Source organism: Bos taurus, chromosome 11, assembly GCF_002263795.3.
Source record: "Bos taurus isolate L1 Dominette 01449 registration number 42190680 breed Hereford chromosome 11, ARS-UCD2.0, whole genome shotgun sequence".
In the NCBI taxonomy this organism is placed as follows: Eukaryota; Metazoa; Chordata; class Mammalia; order Artiodactyla; family Bovidae; genus Bos; species Bos taurus.
The window spans coordinates 71,455,076-71,473,765 of record NC_037338.1 but is presented as its reverse complement, the minus strand read 5'-3'; the positions used below and the strand labels follow the sequence as shown (position 1 = coordinate 71,473,765).

General features: G+C 42.3%; 1 protein-coding gene across 6 annotated transcripts in view; it reads left to right on the top strand.

The window, feature by feature from the left end:
• Positions 1–18,690, top strand: part of BABAM2 (BRISC and BRCA1 A complex member 2) — a 422,242-nt gene that overhangs the window by 362,144 nt on the left and 41,408 nt on the right. The window contains exon 11 of one of the 6 annotated variants that reach the window (XM_059891479.1): positions 6,959–7,048. The exons of the other annotated variants lie outside the window; for them this stretch is intronic. Coding sequence (XP_059747462.1) covers positions 6,959–7,023 — 65 coding nt within the window. The 3' untranslated portion in view covers positions 7,024–7,048. Of the gene's footprint in view, positions 1–6,958; positions 7,049–18,690 lie in introns of those variants that run through there. 6 annotated transcript variants of the gene reach the window in all.

Genomic DNA, 18,690 nt, shown 5'->3' with positions numbered 1-18,690 from the left:
AAAGAAATGTGCCTGATGAGGAAGAGCCTTCCACTTGAGGAATTCAAAGAATGTCCTGTTCCTGATGGAGAGTCTAGGAAGGATTTTAAACAGAGCGGTGCTGTGATCTCACTTATGCCACAGGTCTGATGGCAGGGTGGAGTATGAGTTCTAGTGGGAAGAAGCCTGGGGTAGGAACTGCTTCTCCAGCAGGCCTTCGTGAACACTCAGATTTTGGAAACGAGGGGGAGTGGCAGATGGCTGTGTGATGCCTGGGGGGAAAGCTGAGTAGAGAGTGAAGGGTCCCAGAATTGAGGGGAAAGACTGAGCTTGAACTTGTTGAGTTTGAGGTGTTTAGGTGGTAAGCAGGTGAAGTCAATAAGTAATCAGCAATGTAAGGCTGAAGTTTGGGAAGAGCCCTCCTAGTTGATACAGACCTGTGATCCACGTAGCATGGGACGGGGGAATGGCCAAAGGACGAGCCTGTAACAGGAGAGGACTGAAAACAGCTGTGGGGAAGGCAGCAGCTGGTGGCAGTCAGAAGACTCAGGTGGAGACAGAGAAGCAGTGGCGAGGTAAAATGAGAACCAGGAGAGAGCGGCCCTAGGAAAGCAGGAGGTGCAGATGAGGTGGGAGTGAAAAACATTCGCTTTGGTAATTAACATGGACAGTGTCCCAGCTGAAAAGCAGTTGAAAGAAACGTCCATGTGTTAGAGTTGGCAGAAGCCAGGTGTGAATGGGTTACAAAATTAATTGGTAATGAAGAAGGTGGACCAGTCTTCTTTATGGGGGTTTAGAGAATGAAAAGAAGAGCAGGTGGTAAGTAGCTAGTAGGGGTGGTGGTCACGAGGGGTCCTTATGCGAAGAGGAGGTTCTTCAGCATGATGAGAAGGAACCAGTGGAGAAGAGATTGTAATTTAGAGGGAAAAGAGAGAGAGAGATCTTTGAAAGAGCAAAATCCTAGAGGTGGTTTAAGAGTATGGAACCTGGAACATGGGTCAGGGAAGGAGATTTGGACAAGAAGGAACTGCACCACCCCTGAGGCAATAGGAAAGGATACAGATATTGGAGTTAATTCATCCCTCTATCACCACCACCCAGCAGTCCTGGAGTATAGTCATCACTCAGAAATGTTTCTGAATCAATGAATTTTTAAGTCATAGTATTTTAGAAGTTATTATTTTGTGGCTCAGCATGAATAGATGATGAGAAAGTTGGGGGTGTGGCCACAGGGAAATGGGTGCTGGGTAGGTTGCCCTTGTTAGATGCTGATGTTACACTGGATGGTTACAGAAACCCAAGTGGAGAGGAGGACTTGAGGCCATTGTAGACGTTTCTCAAGAAGTTAGTGTGTAACCAGGAGACTGAGTAGATAACACACAGTGAGAATTAACAGAAATGATCTAGCCAAATGGTAGAAGCTTCAAATAGGGTTGCTTTTCTTAGGGGCAAGGTTGATTGTGTAGGCAAGTCTGGGAAAACAAGTGGCTTCTACTCAAGGGAGTGGCCAAGGGGGAAAGCTAGGTTTCGCTTGGGACAAAAAGGTGGCAGGAACATTCTGGGAAGAAAGTGAGAAGGCTTATCTTAGAGTCAGAGCAGAGGTAACGGTCTGATACAGTGGGTATTTGTCCTGTGAGGATCCAGAGTGACAGGACATCAGGAAGAGTTGGGAGGATGGATTTTTTTTTTCCCCAACAAAAGATGAGCGTCACTGTGAGAGACTAATTAGCTAGGGAGGCAGTGGCTGAGAAAGACTGTATGCAGGGGCCTCTACACGGGCAGTGGGTTGCAAGGCAGTCCCAGCAGCTGGGAATGTTGTGGTGGAGAACTTGACGCTGTCTGAAAGTCTGCAGACCCTCAGAGGGCCACAGTTAGTTGGTGGTTGGATGGTCCAGGATGCCACCTCCATGAGCCCACGTGTTCCAGGAGAGCTCCTCTGGAGGCCTGGACTGTCCCCACTCCAAAAACGCCTCAGGCATATCTCATGGCCTCTCTGACCCGAGGCTCAAAGTACGGTCTGCAGCTGATTACCTGACCATGAAGATGCATGGAGACATTGCGAGTAAACAGAAACTTTTATAGCTGTTTGAAATTGCTACGGCATCTGGGCATGATTCTTTTTCTAGTCGTTCAGTTTTATTTTATCAATCTATGACAGGTTGGAATTTAAAACGAAACACAGTAGGATGTCCCTGGTGGTCCAATGGCTGGGAATCCACCTGCCAATGCAGGCCATTATGCACACGGTCCATCTGTTATACCAAATCATAACTGATTCTTAAATACTTAAAATCCTATAGGTCTTTCTATGCTGTGCTAGAAGGTGCCCCAGCTCTCACCAGTCAAGAATCCCATGGTTGGGAATGCTCATGACCACTATCTTTGAGTTTCAGACAAGCAACTGTCTTCTCATTTGTACAAGTCTTAAAACTTTCGAGTTCTTTAAACCAAATACATGCACGTATATACCTGCATGTATTTAGATACGCATGTGTGTGGTGTTGTTGTTTTACTCACTCAGTCATGCCCGACTCTTTGCAACCCCATGGACTGAAGCCCACCAGGTTCCTCTATTCCTGGGATTTCCCAAGCAAGAATACTAGAGTGGGTTGCCATTTCCTTCTCCAGGGGATCTTCCTTACCCAGGGATCTCCTACGTTACAGGTGGATTCTTTGCCACTGAGCCACCAGGGAAACCCATATGTGTGTGTATACACACATAAAAGATGACATCTCTTGGTAAAGAATTCCTCTGGACCTGGGATTCCCACACCTCTCCTATAGATCCATATTGGTGCCTACTCAGGGCACCCCTTTGCAGACTCTAGTTTAATCTAAGGGTAAGTGATGACTTAGCAAGTTGCACATTGAAAGAATCAAACCTGTTTTTCCATGCAGCCAATTAATAATATACCTAAATAATATTAACCTTTTGGCTTATGGAAACAAAGAGAATTCCATCACCAAGAGCATTGATAAGGGGTAAGAGAAAGGGTGGGGCAGGATAGAATAGCTATTGTGAGAGCAGCAGGCAGGCTGAACAGAAGGGGTTAGCTGTTGAGCCCAGATCAGGTTCTGTTAAGGTGTGCCCTGGTTTAAAGTACTTTATTTTAAAGCCCTTTGGATCTTCCCTCTCTTTTTTATTCTTAATCTGATTCTTTACACCTGTCCTTCAATACTCTTGTGTATATGAACTTCAACTTCTATATTCAAACCTTAGTCTTAACTGAAGCCTGATGGGCTGTACCACACATACCCTCTTAAGAAGGGCAGGCTGTGTAGGCCTTTCCTGACCTGCTTCACCAACATTTAAGAGTTATGTTTTTATCCAGGAGACCGTGGTTAGTCCCTATCAGCTGAAACAAGGGGGGAGAATTAAGGTAATCAAGCTGGCACCAGTGTGTAGGACAGACAGAGAAGCAATTCCTGGAGGCAGAGAAAGCTTATTGAATTACTTCAGGTGTGAATTGATTAGTACTTGGAGCTGACCTAAAACGATTGGCATAGGAGGCCTAACGTGGTTGTTCTTAGGTTTAAACGAAAGTATATTCAGTTGCATAAAGTGGGCTGCTATTTTTAAAAATACCCATTCCCACTTCTGTTTATCATGATGGAAGTAGATGGGCCTCCCACCCCATCAAGTAGGACAGTGCCTTGTGGACAGTCCTCTCCAGGGTGTGCTGCCAACAGTGAGCCTTTCAGAGCTGCAAACGGCAGGATGAAGAGTCAACGGTGACTCAAAGGTCCTGAGCTTGGCTGAATATTAGACCCAGCCTTTGTGGGTGAGCAAGCTTATGGCTTTTATTTCAGACGTGTGGTATGATTCTTCCCCTGTCGATAGTAGGACATCCTGATGATGTCAGAACCATGGGTTTAAAATTGAAGACCTGAATCCAAGGTCCAGCTCTGTCACATAACTGTAATTTTAAATGAGCTTCTTTCTGTTCCTGAGTTTCAGTGTTCTTACCTGTAAATGGGATAATATGCCACCTTGAACATCACAGATGAGATATGAAAACTTTAAAGCCAAAAAACATATATTATGACATTCACCAGGCCTCTGGTCTGGAATTATCAGATTGCACAGGTGAGCAGTCAGAAGGATACGTAGATTTTGAAGACATCAGAGTGTACTGAGATGGAGCTTTCTGGGACTTTCTAAAGGAGGAAAGCTCAGGGCCAGCCCTTCAGGGTTAACTATCCCTTACCTCGGCTTTGTGGGGAGTTGTTACACGGATGGAGAAAGGAAACAGTAAATGTTTTAAAAGGAAAGGAAGTACAGGTCGATGTGGTGTCATGGAAACTATGGGAGAAGAACAGATGTGAGCACCAGGGTCTAAGGCCATTAAAATCCCATAGATATGACCGTAAAATATCTTCCCAATCCAAAAGAAAGAAAACAAGGAAATTGAAACATCAAAAATAAAAATCCTTAAAAGCCTGAGCTCATTGAACCCAGAGGAATAACTCGTGAGGTCTGGAAGGCAGGCACATTCTGTTCTTCCTCTTGGTCTGTGAGGACCGTGAGAGTCAGTCGCACTTTCTGATTCACGGCCAGAGAACGTGCTTGCCCATAGCAACCCCTGACTGAGATGGCAGACAAGCCAAAGTGTCCCTGAGTAGGAACTCCTTCCAGAATGTCAGAAACAAGCAGTAAATCTAATTTGCAGCACTTGTGATAGAAAGAACACGGACTCCAGACCCAGACTGGCCAGGGCTCACCCTGGCACCGTCTCTTCTTCCTGGCTGCAAGAAGGTTCTTGGGCTTGCCACAAGGCATGGGCTTCCTCCGTAGTGAAAAGGGACAAGAGAACCATGTGGCAGGAAGCACCCAGCACATTGTAGGTATTCAGCAAATGCTTGTTTCCTTCCCTTTTCTTAGCATTAAAAAAAAAGTACTTATTAGAATGGAGCACAAAAATAAAACCCACCATGCCTAACTTTTGTGTAGTGAGAGATTTTTCAGACTTGGGTTAAGGGAGAACCCAGAGTCATACTGTGGACTTCCTTGGTGGCTCATTGGTGAAGAATCCACCTGCCAATGCAGGAGACATGGGTTCAGTCCCTGGATAGGGAAGATCCCCTGGAGAAGGAAATGGCAACCCACTCTAGTATTCTTGCCTGGGACATCCCATGGACAGAGGAGCCTGGCGGACTACAGTCCATGGGGTCACAAAAGAGTCAGACAGGACTTAGTGACTAAACAACAGCAACAACAAAGTCATACTGTAAAAGCAGCTTTGGTAGCTGTGGTCTACTTTGCTCCTGTAGGGAGATTTGCTGAGCCACAAGAGGCTTGCTGGATGGGGGGTCAGGACCCTGGGGTTCTCTGTCAGCTGCCCAGGCAGCTCACCACTCTACACCACAGGCTTTTCAGTTAAATGGATAGATGACTTCCAAGCCCTCTTTGTGAACTGTGGTTTAATGAGTTTGTCCTCTGTTGTGACAAGACATGGAGATCTTTAAGCACCTCAGCTCTTCCCTGAAAGCACATCTGTCAAAAACACAGCTGAAAGAAAGGGAATAGACTAAAGAGGTATTGCAGCGTTTATGTATTTCACTCACAGGGACCTCAGGCCTGACTCCTACACCTGCTGTTAAGCTTGGTGCATTAGTTCCCTGATTCCTAGCAGCCTAACTGCTCAGAGAAGGTCTGTGGTCTCTAGACAGCCTAACCTATAGCCTGAGCTGGGCGGTGGGCGTGGAGGGAACTAAGAAACTATAGACAGCAGAATGCTAGACACTTAGACACACACGCCTCATTCGGCCTGGGTTGTCATGACTGTATGGCCCACTCTGAGAGCTAATATTCATAATTGTGATTTAAGTCACTTAAAGGGGGATATGGAAGAGTAAATGTGAAGGCTACTTTGGAAGGATTTCAATCAAAAGCAATAGGGGAAAAAAGTTTTGGAGCTCGCAAGGAAGAGCTCTCAGTTACTGGGCGAAAGTCTGCTTCTCTTAGGAGAACCTTTGCTTGAAAAAGATTTTATTCCTTTACGTTTGGATGTACAAGTCAAGCAGCTAATTTAAGTCAAAGGCTTGCCTCAACATGCTCACCTTGTATTTATACGTGTGTTCTCTATAATTCAAGTTAGGAGAATATGACAGTTTAAAAACATCATTTTAGACAGCTGTCATACTTTCATCTGAAGTGAAATTTCTAAATGGAGTTGCTATTAAGGAAGAACATGAATTAGTTTCTCTTTTCCCACTGTATCCCCCTCCCATTCTCACAGAAGAAATAATAACTAAGGAGATGGCCAAAGAAACAACTAAACAAAAACTAGGCTAGTTCAGGGACCACATAGCAATCTTTAAATATACAAAGATTCATTATGTTTCTGGTCTTTTTTTTTATCTAAGCACAATGGAAAACTGTCTGACTGAGTTTTCAGTAGGCTTCCTCTCTGTTTAAATGTTTTATGGTCTTTGGTCAGCTCTTGCTGCAAAACCCCATTTGACCTTATACTCTCCAGAGCTGTTTTTTGTGTTTTTTTTTAATTTGAAGGAAGATGAATATAGAATTAAAAATGGGGAGTTCCCAAGGACTGTGAATTTGCCCCACATAAAATGATGGGCAGAACTAAGTTGGAAGCTTAATTGAAAGAACCTGGCTACCTTAATCTATGGGTTGGATTTTCTCAGCTGGAAGTCAGGTTGGAGAAAGAAATTAGGTAGACTCAGGTTTGTTTTAATTGCTTCTAAGAAAAAAGTGATAATAATAGGTATCATTATAAATATCTGCTAGGTGCCAAGTATTCTACATGTACTCATTATGTCTTATAAACCACCCAACAGCCTTGCATGGTAGGTACTATCCCATTTTAAAGATGAGAAAACCTAGACTCAGAGAGTTTAGCAAATTGCACAAGGTCACCCAGGTCATAACCGGTTGAGTAGGAATCAAGCCTGGATCTGTCAAATTCCTAAGATCATATTCTCTCCACTATACCTGCCCGTTCTTACATTCCCTTAGGCTCCACCCTTTATGTATCGAGCACTTTCTACGCACCAGATGCTGTACCACATGCGTTATTTTGAACCTGGAGGTTAGAGTGTTTCCAGTTTTGCAATGAGGAAGAAGCTCGGAGAGGTCAGTGAATCTACCAGTGCGATATGATCACTAGGTGGAACCTAGGTCGCCACCTCCAGGGCACATGTTTTTCACGTGACCCTTCAGCCTCAATGAGATAAGCTCTTTCCTGTTCATCTCACCAGAGGAAACTGAACCTTAAGCAACCGAAGAATGGAGTGACTTATCTCTGAACATTTCCACAACCATCTAGTGGGTCAGACATTTTCCTGTAATTTTGATACCCCAGCACAGTATAAATCTGGAGTGGAGAATGCTTGGGAAGTGTAATACACAAAAAATAAGTTCATGCAGCTTTCTGCATAGGAGAGTGACAGGGTGGCCAGGGTTCTAACGCTGTCTTGTAAGGAAACATACAGTCACTCTTGAGGGTTCTGGTTTCCAAGCGCTGCCACATATTTGACCTAAACTATTTCCCGTCCCAGTCTTAAACCCAGTCCCAAATCTCAGGCTCTGCTGTAGAATTGTCCTCATAGAAAGTTAGAGTTGTTTGAGAGAAAACGGAAGACTCCTATAAGCTGATGAAGCCCATCACCAAGCTTACCCCTCATAGCCTCCCTCTGACCATAAGGGACACACTAGTAAGTCTTAAGAGATGTTTTGTAAAGTGGAATCGGTTCACAAACTTAGAAGTGAGTGACTGCACTCCTCTAATAATAAATAATAAATTATTTGTGATTTGTGCATGTGTACCTTCTAAAACATTCTCCTTTCTAGAAGACTTCTACCATTTGAGGGTATTTAAATTACAGGAAAATTTCTGACCAGAGTGGGTGAAATGTTCAAGGATCTCGCTGCTCATGGAAGAAAGCCCACACTGCTTTGCTTTGTGCTCATGACTCTCCACAGTTTGGAGTATTCATCCAAAGCGCCCCCGCACCAGCATTGTATCCTCTGGTCAGTGCTCCCTCTGCCCTGATCACCCTCATCCCCTCACCCTCCTCTCCTCTGACTGCTCGATGCTGTTCCCTCTGCCTGGAATCCCCTCACCTTTCTCTGTCCCTTCCCTGTCATAAGCCTCTCACTGCAACTGCCTGTCCAAATCCTAGTGGTCTTTCAAGGTCCTGCTTATCCAGCAAACCTTCTAGAAGCCCTTGGATTATCTTTCCACCCCTACCCAGGCAGTTACTACCTCTATTATAACCCACCGTCATTTTCCTGCCTGAGAACAGTGATGGTCAGCGGGAAGGACCAGGCTTTACTCAACTTGGCCCCCTAGAGCTAGCTCATAGTAGATTCTCCAGGAATGCTTCTCAAATTGGATACTTGTTGCTATTTTCTCTAGCATATAAAGCTCATAACCAGACCCTTTCAAAAATAAAAATAACTAGTTTCAGAATTCTTTTTCTTCTTAAAGCCTAGTTAGTCATCCTTCACTTTGGAGTAGTTGCGTTATTTGCAAATTTGTGCCTGGCAGGATGTTCTAATTTTTTAAGACTGGAATTTAAACTGACCATTGTCAGTCCTCCTCCTTTTCAGAATTTGTCCTATTCCTTCTAATCATCTGCCTTTGGTAAATCATCCATGATATTTTGAAATTAGAAGCTTATGACTCTTTAAAGACTTTGCCCAGCTTTTAAATGCCAAGGATTTTGCATTTGAATATATTTTAACTTATTTAAGGATTATTCTAATCAAATTCTTCCTTAATTTAGCCAGATTTCTGTTTTAATCCTCCCAGGCCAGGAGTTTATTTATTGTGACTACATTCTTTTAAAGATAGAAGTTTAAATGGTATTAAATTATGTTGGACTATAAAGGAAGCTGAGTGCCGAAGAATTGATGCTTTTGAACTATGGAGTTGGAGAAGATTCTTGAGAGTCCCTTGGACTGCAAGGAGATCCAATAAGTCCATCCTAAAGGAGATCAATCCTGGGTATTCATTGGAAGGACTGATGTTGAAGCTGGAACTCCAATACTTTGGCCACATGATGTGAAAAGCTGACTCATTGGAAAAGACCCTGATGCTGGGAAAGATTGAGGGCAGGAGGAGAAAGGGACGACAGAGGATGAGATGGTTGGATGGCATCACTGACTCAATGGACATGAGTTTGGGTAGGCTCTGGGAGTTGGTGTTGGACAGGGAGGCCTGGCATGCTGCAGCTCATGAAGTCACAAAGAGTTGGACACGACTGAGTGACTGAACTGAACTGAACTGAAATGCTATTTATGATTTTTCTCTGCATCTCTTAAAAACATGCTTCCTTCTTTATGTCTCGTGCCGTTGACCTCTCCTCACTTTTATGGTCTCTGCCAGGCAGAGTTCCTAGACATACATCAACTACCTGCCTTGTGTCTAGCCCAGTGTTCACATGTGGAGAATATAGAATTACAACGGGAACACTTCATTGTTAGTAATTCAGCCAAGACTATATCATGGGCACGTGTCACTTAGTGACAGAGTGGGCAAGAGAGGCTTCCTAGAAGAAGGCCGCAGAAGCAAGAGCAGCTTGTAGGGACTGAACCAGAAGCCAGGCCTGGGGAAATGCCAGGATCCAAATGGAACACATCCTCAGGGGACACAGAAACCAGAGGACATCACAGGAAGTGCACAGTGTCGCGCCTACCATTCATTTCCAGGAAGCATGGGTCCTCATGTGTAGCCTGGGACCTGCAACATGGGATGTGCTCACTCAGTGTGTGTTAGATTAGGGAATAGACAAACCTGGAAAAGCAGGGAGAGAAACACCAGGCTAAGGAAGGTTTCCCATGCAGGGGATCCCTCAGTCCTGGCCTCGGCCATTGGCTGCTTTTCTCCTGGGGAGGACAGCCCTGATGAGGCCTTGTTTGGAGTACAAGTTGAAAGCATACAGAGTTCTAGGACAGAGGCATTTCCAACAAACTGAGTCATGACGAGAGGAACCCCAGATAAACCTAGGGAAGGAAGGAGGTTCCTCCAGGAAGGAAGAGCAGCTTGGCCGTGAGCTTCCAAGGGTGGCGTCCTTCATCTTTGCGTCCCCTGTTCCTCTCCACGTGTGCAAAGGTGAGGGCAGTGGTGAGAAAGAAAGTGGGATCGGTGAAATAGGACAGGTTATAGCTTCTCTGAATTGAATGTATACAATACGAAAAGAGTCAAATAAAAATGGAAAACTGATGACTTCCCTGGTGATCCAGAGGTTAAGACTCCATGCTGCCATTGCAGGGGTACCCAGTTGATCCCTGGGCAGGGAACTAGATCCCGCATGCCCCAACTAAGAGTTCACATGCTGCAACTAAGACCTGGCACAACGAAATAAATAATTTTTTTTTTTAAAAAAGAAAATTTTTACATCTACACAACATCAAAGCTTTCTTGACTTCTTCCCTGTTTACGGAGTATCCCCCAGACTCTGGTTCTGATTCAGCCCTTAACCTTCTGGATCCAACTCAAAATCCATCTGTTCTGCAAAGCGTCCACCTCAAGCAGTGTCCCGTCCCTCCGCACCTCTGCTGTCACCCCACGTGAGCTGTGGGAACTTCTCCCCTTCCCCTGGGCCTGCCGGTGCTCAGGGCCCAGACACCTTCATTCTTCCCAGCACTCCGCCTTCCACTCAGCAAATCTGGGAGCAAAGGAGCAACTCAGTGGACCAGCTGACTGTGCCAGCCTGACAGTGTTCTCATGAGAGAATGTGCCTCTTCTGCAGTGCCTCTGTAAGCTGTATTCCAGGTTTTCTGCACCATTTTCTTCTATGTTATTTTATTTTTCTTTACAACTTGGTGTCTTATTTTTCCCTGAAGACCATTCAATTTTCTAAACTCTCTTAGTTTTATAAATGCTCCCATTTAAAAAAATATTTCTTTGAATATATGTACAAGGATCATAGAAAACATACCCATGTACTTTAAAGACTAATAAAACACCACCGACTGCAGAAATGGAACACAGCGCCAGTATCTTAGAAGCCCTAAGCGTGTCCCCCTCAGGAGTAACCACTCCCCTGAATTTTATGTTTACGTGATACTTCTGTCACGTAACATATACCCATGAACAATATATCATTATTTTTTCCTGTTTTTGAAATTTATACAAATGGAATCATATTGATTGTTTTGTGCTGCTCTGAATATCAATGTCTGTCTGCTTTGCTTGAGTATATGCTGCTGCTGCTAAGTTGCTTCAGTCGTGTCCAACTCTACGACCCCATAGACGGCAGCCCACCAGGCTCCCCTGTCCCTGGGATTCTCCAGGCAAGAACACTGGAGTGGGTTGCCATTTCCTTCTCCAGTGCATGAAAGTAAAAAGTGAAAGTGAAGTCGCTCAGTTGTGTCCGACCCTCAGCGACCCCATGGACTGCAGCCTTCCAGGCTCCTCCATCCATGGGATTTTCCAGGCAGGAGTACTGGAGTGGGGTGCCATTGCCTTCTTCGACTTGAGTATATAAAAAGTACCAAAACAAACACCATGTACCCACCTTAGCCAAATCTTAATGTTTTGCTGGTAATTGCTTCTGCTTTTGTTTTCACTTTGTTTTTAAAGAAAGAGCACATTACTAATTTGGTTACGTCCCCCTGAGGACCCCTCCATAATGCATTCCTATCCCTCTCTCCTTTCCCATTACCCCCAGAGGGAACTTCTTTCCTTAATCTGGTGTTTATCATTCCCGTGCACGTTTTTATACTTCTACTACATAGGCATTCATAAGCAGTGTGTAATACTGTATGCATGTTTTTGGACTTTGTAAGTTTATACTGAACACTGTTCATCTATAACTTGCTTTTTCCACTGAACATTATGTTCTTGAGGTTTTTCTGTGTTGGTACATGTAGCCCTAGCTCATTCATTTGAACTGCTGTAAGGTATTCCATTGAGGAATGTACCACAGTCTCCTGTTGATGGACACTTTAAGATGTTTCCAGTTTTTGTTATCACAAACAGTGCTACAGCAAACCTTCTCCTACCTTCTTATGCACTTGTGGCAGTGTTTTAGGAGTGGGAATGCCAAGTTATGAAGTCTATACATCTTCACTTTTACTGTACAGGAGGTTATAGAAATTTATATTCTCATTGTCAATGATGAGAAATTACAGTGTTCCACATCTTTGACAATACTTGGGGATTGCTGGTGCTTTTAATTTTTGCCAGTCTAATACGTATGAAATGGAATCTCCTTGAGGTTTATAATTTTGCATTTCCCTTAAATACTCCTTTAGTTCAACAAGCATCTATTGAGTATCTCTCCTGTGTTATGTCATGCCCTGTGCCAAGTGCTAAGAATATAAAATAACTAATTCATGACCCCTACCCCTAGGAGCACTCAACTTTTGTAGTAATTCCCAGCTGGGGAGGCATATCAGAGACACTTCAGGTGCACTTTCAGGAACCAGAGGTCTGAGATGGGGCCCAAAGGTTAATTCCTTGGTGATGCAGATGCTGACTTCTAGTTGAGACCCTCTGAGCTCATGGCAGAAGAAGCTTAGCTGATATGGTTCAGCCTGGGTTCATTTATGTGGCCAGGTGGGAGAACCTGGCTCTTGTGGGCCCACACTATGGCATCCCTTTCACAGTGAGATTCTTCCTGGAGTTTTGTGTGAATGGCTCATTGGGGGTCAGAAATATTAATTTGTCTCTAGAAAGTACCTCAAAAGCAAATGGTAAACAAAATGTAAGCAGGAACCAGATTTCCTATAACTTCACCTACCTGGGAAGTTAGCTGTAAACCTGGAAGGAAACGAACAACAGCAGGTGGAAGAGGAGGAGGAGATAGTATCTGAACTCCAAACAGTGCCCGAACCAGAGCTCACACGGCATCACTTCACATCATACGGCCCCTGCTCCACACCAGGTGCCGGCCTACGGATAGAGAATCAACCACGCTGACTCTTCAGGAGCTGAGATGCAGGCTGGATAAAGCAGACCAAAGGCAAAGAGAAGAGGCAAGAGAGAGAGACCATACTGAGGCCGGGCTGGCCGTGGTGAGAAGTGGCCAAGGAAAAGGAGCAGAAATAAATAAAGGGACAGAAATAAATAAAGTTTGTGATCAGGGGGCGAATGGCACACACATGCCAGTAGCACTCCCCAGTGTGCTCCTCAGCACCACCTCAAAGGCATGTCAGCTCCTTAACTGAACAGTTCTGGGGGTCTGGCTCGTGGTAGGAGGCATTTGTGAAAGAGCAAGTGAAGTCTTTTCTCTTTTTAAACTTTTTATTTTGTATGGGAGTATAGTTGATCAACAATGTTGTGTTAGTCTCAGGTGGACAGCAAAGTAATTCAGTTATATCAGTACATATACATACATCTGTTCTTTCTCAAGTTCTTTTCCCGTGTTGGTTGTTACATAATATTCAGCAGAGTTCCCTGTCTATACAGTAGGTTTTTGTTGGTTATCCATTTTAAATATACCAGTGTGTACAGGTCAATCTCCAATTCCCTAACTATCCCTTCCCCCCCACCTTGTAATCATAAATTCATTTTCTAAGTTTGTGAATCTGTTTCTGTTTTGTAAATAAATTCATTTGTATCATTTCTTTTTAGAAGGTGAAGTCTTATTAACACTTGAGACTCTCGTGTATAATCTTTTCATGTGTTGTTTGTCATCAAGAAAAGGCTAAATTCTTTTCAGTATGTTATTTTTACTGAGATGTAAAGGTCTGTACACAGTTTAGAAAGAGATCCATCAAAATAGTTAAACACTGTGAAAATTTATGCTATAGGTAGAAATTTCACATATATAGAAGTGTATAAAACTAGACTGAAAGAAAAATACAAAGTAAGGAAAAAGGACGAGTCGGAGGAAAGAATGAATGTTTATTTACTACCTGTTCTGTTTTTGTTCAGTTCTTTCAACAATGCTATAAGAATTATTACCCTCATTTTTCAGGTGAGAAAAATCAAGATTCAAAGAGATGAAATATTTTGCCTATGGTCTCACCACTAATAAATGAATAGGGCTCAGAATTGAAACCCATTTTTATCAGACTCCAAAGGCTGTGTATACTTTTTCCATCATATCGTGCTATCACCTCCCATACTAGGATTTTTAGCATTTACAGCAAAATCCAGGAAACTTCAGCTTTTAGTTTGTTAATATTACTACACCCCCAAAGGTCATCTGTTTACATGATCAAATCACACAAAAAAGTGAAAAATTGAAATCAATGTATTAAAATGTGGTTAATATTTGGTCTCCTTAGTCACTTAAATGTAAGGCAGTGATGATAAAAAGAGACTCCATTTGATTTTTAATGCCTTGAGTAGGGACACTTCTGAATTGGAAAACTTGTCTTTTCTGTTTCTTATAGGTGAGTATTTTGGATATGTGGTAGTTAACTTTCTAGTGGTTGGGATCCATGTGTCTCAGAGGTACGATCAGGGGTGGTCAGTCAATAAGTGGCAACTTCCCTAATTGGTTGTGTGCCCACAAGCCTGGGAATGAGACGTGTACAAACTGCTCTTAAGAAGAATGGACCTCAGATGGAATCATTGTCGGAAGGGGAGTTTACAGCCAGTCAACATGGGGTTAAAACTAGCTCCTATTGAGGCTTCGAGGAACTGGAGGGGCCTGAGAGGACTGGAAATCAGAACGTAACCATTGCCACCACAAAGTGAATCCATGAAGCATCTTCCCTACTAGCCCAAGCACACAAGAATACAGAGTTGGGAAGGTTTGGAGGAGTGAAATAATGGCTCACTTGTGAATAATGATGAAAATATTTGATGATGCGACTCCCAGGGAAGCAATTATGGTTAACCCCTCATTTGTCTGGCATTTTCAAGGATTGAACTGTCCCACATAACTGAATTTTCCAGACAGCTAAAACTTTCCTGTTTATGCGCCTTGAATGTTTTTAACCATGCTTGATGGAAATATTTCTGAAATAGATTATATGATTATCCTGCCTTCTTGAACAGAAGCTGCAAGGAATAACATTTCCTTTAGTTTCCTTGCATTGCAGGTCCAAGAAGACCTGATTTAAAAAGTTGAAATAGTTAGGTCTTGTAATGTCTGACATAACAAGGAATCCAGAGCTGGGCAGTACCAGAGAGAGATGAATTCGACAGCTCAGTGACGTCAGGCTGACTTTCCGCTCATGGTCACGAGATGAGTGCCAGCTCCAAGCCTCAAGATCTCACATGATAAGATCTAGGCAAAAATGAAATGGGGGCTTCTCCATATGTGTCTTAAATTAGGAAAAGGTTTCTCAGAGACCCCTGGCTGACTTCCACTCAGGTCCCATTGGCAGAACTGAATCACATTTCTTTGCCTTGGTTTTATAGAAGGTTGAGGAAGTAAATGCTCTCCGACTATGGGAGGAGGTGTCTGAACATATAAAAGAAGATGGAGAATGGCTGTTGGTTAGGCAACCAAGAGTGTTGGCCCCGTTACCAAGATTGGGAGTGAACATCACTATGTACGGTAATAGCTTGAGGGAACGATCAAGCTCTTTGTTCCTGCACTGAATCGCGCCCCCACCCCCCAACTGGGATGCTTTGTGATTTCCTAAGTCTGCTTTTATTTATTATTCTCTCTCAGTGCTTTGTGCCAGACTGCTAGTTATCACTATTTGCTGTTAATGTCCCTTGTTCTAATCTTGCCATAATTAGATTTTTTTCCTTTTTCCTGGAAAAACCATATGATCAAACTTGTTAGAACAAAGCCTGAAATGTTGAGTATCTGGCAGCTGTCCTGTGGATCGGTTACACAATGTGGCATTTTTCTTTTGGCTGTCCAGTGTCTTTTTTCCATTGTTGAGGTCTGAGGCTGGGAAGTGAAGTTTCTCGAGAGTCTTGTGAACTTAGATAAAACTAATGAAGTCTTCTGGTGCAAGGATGAGCACATAGGAGCAGTTAAGCATATTTACTAGAGAAGATAAAACCATCAGAACTTCAGCATGGTTTGGAGAGAGGCGGCAAAAGTTTCTCAGTGCATCCGGCGCCTCTCAAAGCTGCACGGCGGGCAGTTCTCTGGGACTGTGACCAGTAGAACCTGTCACTGCTGTGACTGTCCAGCGTGAGGCAAGCTGGTGCAGAACTTAATTATTCCTGCCTTCTGCCAGGGCGTCAGAGCCCTGTGAGCAACTCCTGTGAAGTGCCTAGGTTGAGCAGAATTAGCAGTGTTTGAGTGTGACTCGTTTCAACAAGTTCTTGAAGAAAATAATGCTTAGGAAATGGCTATTGAAAATTATACTGAACAAGGAGGGGACCATTTCTTCTGTGGCTCAAGAGCTGGGCAAAATTCAGTCTCTGAATCCAGAGAGAAGGAAATAGGAAGCACTTGTGAAAACAGCGCTGACAATGAGTAACTGAATCCAATGAAATGATTCTACTCTGGGAATCAAACCTGAGCTAGTAGAGGAGTTGGATTCTAAGGAAGCAGATGTTCAGATGCTCAGATTTAACGTGGCTGAGACAATGAGCCCAAACTGCCTAGAAGCTTAGGAGTTTCTTAAAGCGAGTTAGCTGTTTGAAGGCTCAGCAGTCATTATTTTAATGTTCAGAAAAATCATGACGTAGCCTGAAGGCAAAATGTAGTGTCAGAAGCATTTGGGGATAAGGAAAACAAAAAATTTTTTTTTTAATTCTAACTAATTTGTACCATTCAAATCATTCTTATAAGAAAAATGCAAAGTATTTCTCATAGGTATTTTAGTTATTAACTCCTTCTTAGAACATTTTTAAAGAAGTCATCCTTCTACTGACTGCTGACTGATCCAGGCAGGATATGCCCTCGTTAAACTGAGCAAGATATTTATATTTTTTAAATTTTATTTTCTCATATGTGAATTAATATGTGGATTACCAAGTTTTATCTTTGAAGGACTCTGACCAGTCCTACCCCTTCTAATGATGTAGCCACTGTGTTCAAATTTTAGTATTGACTCCAGCTACACTTTTTAAGAAAAATCTCCATGGCAAAATAATTATGTAATCAAATACTTTTGGGGAAATCTTGGTACATATCAGCTAATAGGTTTTTTAAAATCAGAATAACTCACTCATTTAGGTAAATAAAATTTTGTTTATATTTTGAATTGTTCCTGGTCTTAATTGGGCATTAAGGGGGTCAGAGTGGATGTTTCAGGACTAGGTGGGAAGATCATTTTTTAGCCTATCAAAATACCAGCATCTAATTTTCTACAAAACAAAATAACAGGAACAAAAAATAGAATGCATTTCAAAGCCCCAGAAATCTGGTAGCTTAAGAGTCATGAAGCTTCTGATATTATGTATATTGCTTGGATACTAAATGATGACTGTACTTACTTTGAATTGGTAAATTATTGCCATTGAATTTTATTATTGAAAATTACTGCTGTTTTAAAGGGAACCTTGCATGTTAAATACTTCGCACCAATGCTATAGCTGTTGCTTTGGAGATTAATCTGAATCTCATTTTATGTATGAAACATATAAAATATAAACATGGTTGAAGTAAAATTAAAGTACATGTGAATAGGCATTTTTTTCTAAAATTAATCAGAGGAAATGAAATGAGTAATCAGAAGAGAGATAAACAGTTTTGGAAAATGATAGTTATTCCAAATGACTGAAGATATTTTATATCAAACTCTGTAAGATGAAGGGATTCAAAAGGGTTTTCTGAATCCAAGTACTTGTCATGTGAATTAGTCTGTTTTTCGTGTTTTGTATTATTCCTATATGTTACCAAATTTTTGCTTTGGCACAAACAGACATGTATTGAAACTGCATTGAGGCACTTGGAAAATGTGACTAAAGGATGGACATTCAAAATCTTGCCACTTTTCTTTGGTTGGGGGGTGATTCATCTGTAGAAACCCCCTACAGCACTGAGTCAGAGTCAGATATGCTCAGAGGTCTAAGAGGCCTTACCAACTGGACAGTTTTTTGTTTTTTAAGTTTGCTGCAAGCCTAACTTCCTTCAAAAAAATCATTTTGGGTACTTGGTAGTCCTATTCCAAGTCAAAGGTCACCCTAACTGACTTGGTGATACATGTATAGCTATCTAGTATGTCTTTTTCTTTCCTATATTTGCCTCATGGAGCCAAAAGGATGAACCCTGTACATCCTTCACAGCAGAGACTTTAGCTTACTAAGTTGTAATTTTAACATAGTGAGCAGTAAACCCAAGAGCAAAAGGCAACGTGAGCCAGTGGAAGGAGCTTAGGATTTAAATTACAGAACTAGATTTGAGTCCTGCCTCTGTATAGCTATGGTATGAACAAGTTAATAAACCTTTTGGAAACTCAAGTATGTCATTTATTAAATGCAGCTGGTGAAAATAATGTCTGCTTCAAGGAATTATAGGTATCAAATTAGATAAAGTATATAAAAGTACTCTGTAAAGCTAGAAAAGTCTATACACATTTTTCTTATTATTTTTTTAAACGGATGTGCCTATTCTGTGTCCTCAGAGTGAGTAACATTTACAGAAATACATGTTATATGCCTTGAGGAATTTGACATCAAAACAGTCTGTGTTTTTAGTGATAGTTTGCCTGAACTGAAAATAGGAAGTCATTTTATTTTTAAAAATGGAGTTAAAGGATCCCCAAATGAACATAAAGCACATAATATTTGTAAATAGCAAATATTAAAATCAGTATATACTGTAACAGTAGACATATGTAGTCCCTTTGGCATTCCATTAAGCAGCTCGTACTGATTGAGGAGATATATATGGTAACATATACGGAAAAATGTAAAACTGCTCAGTATC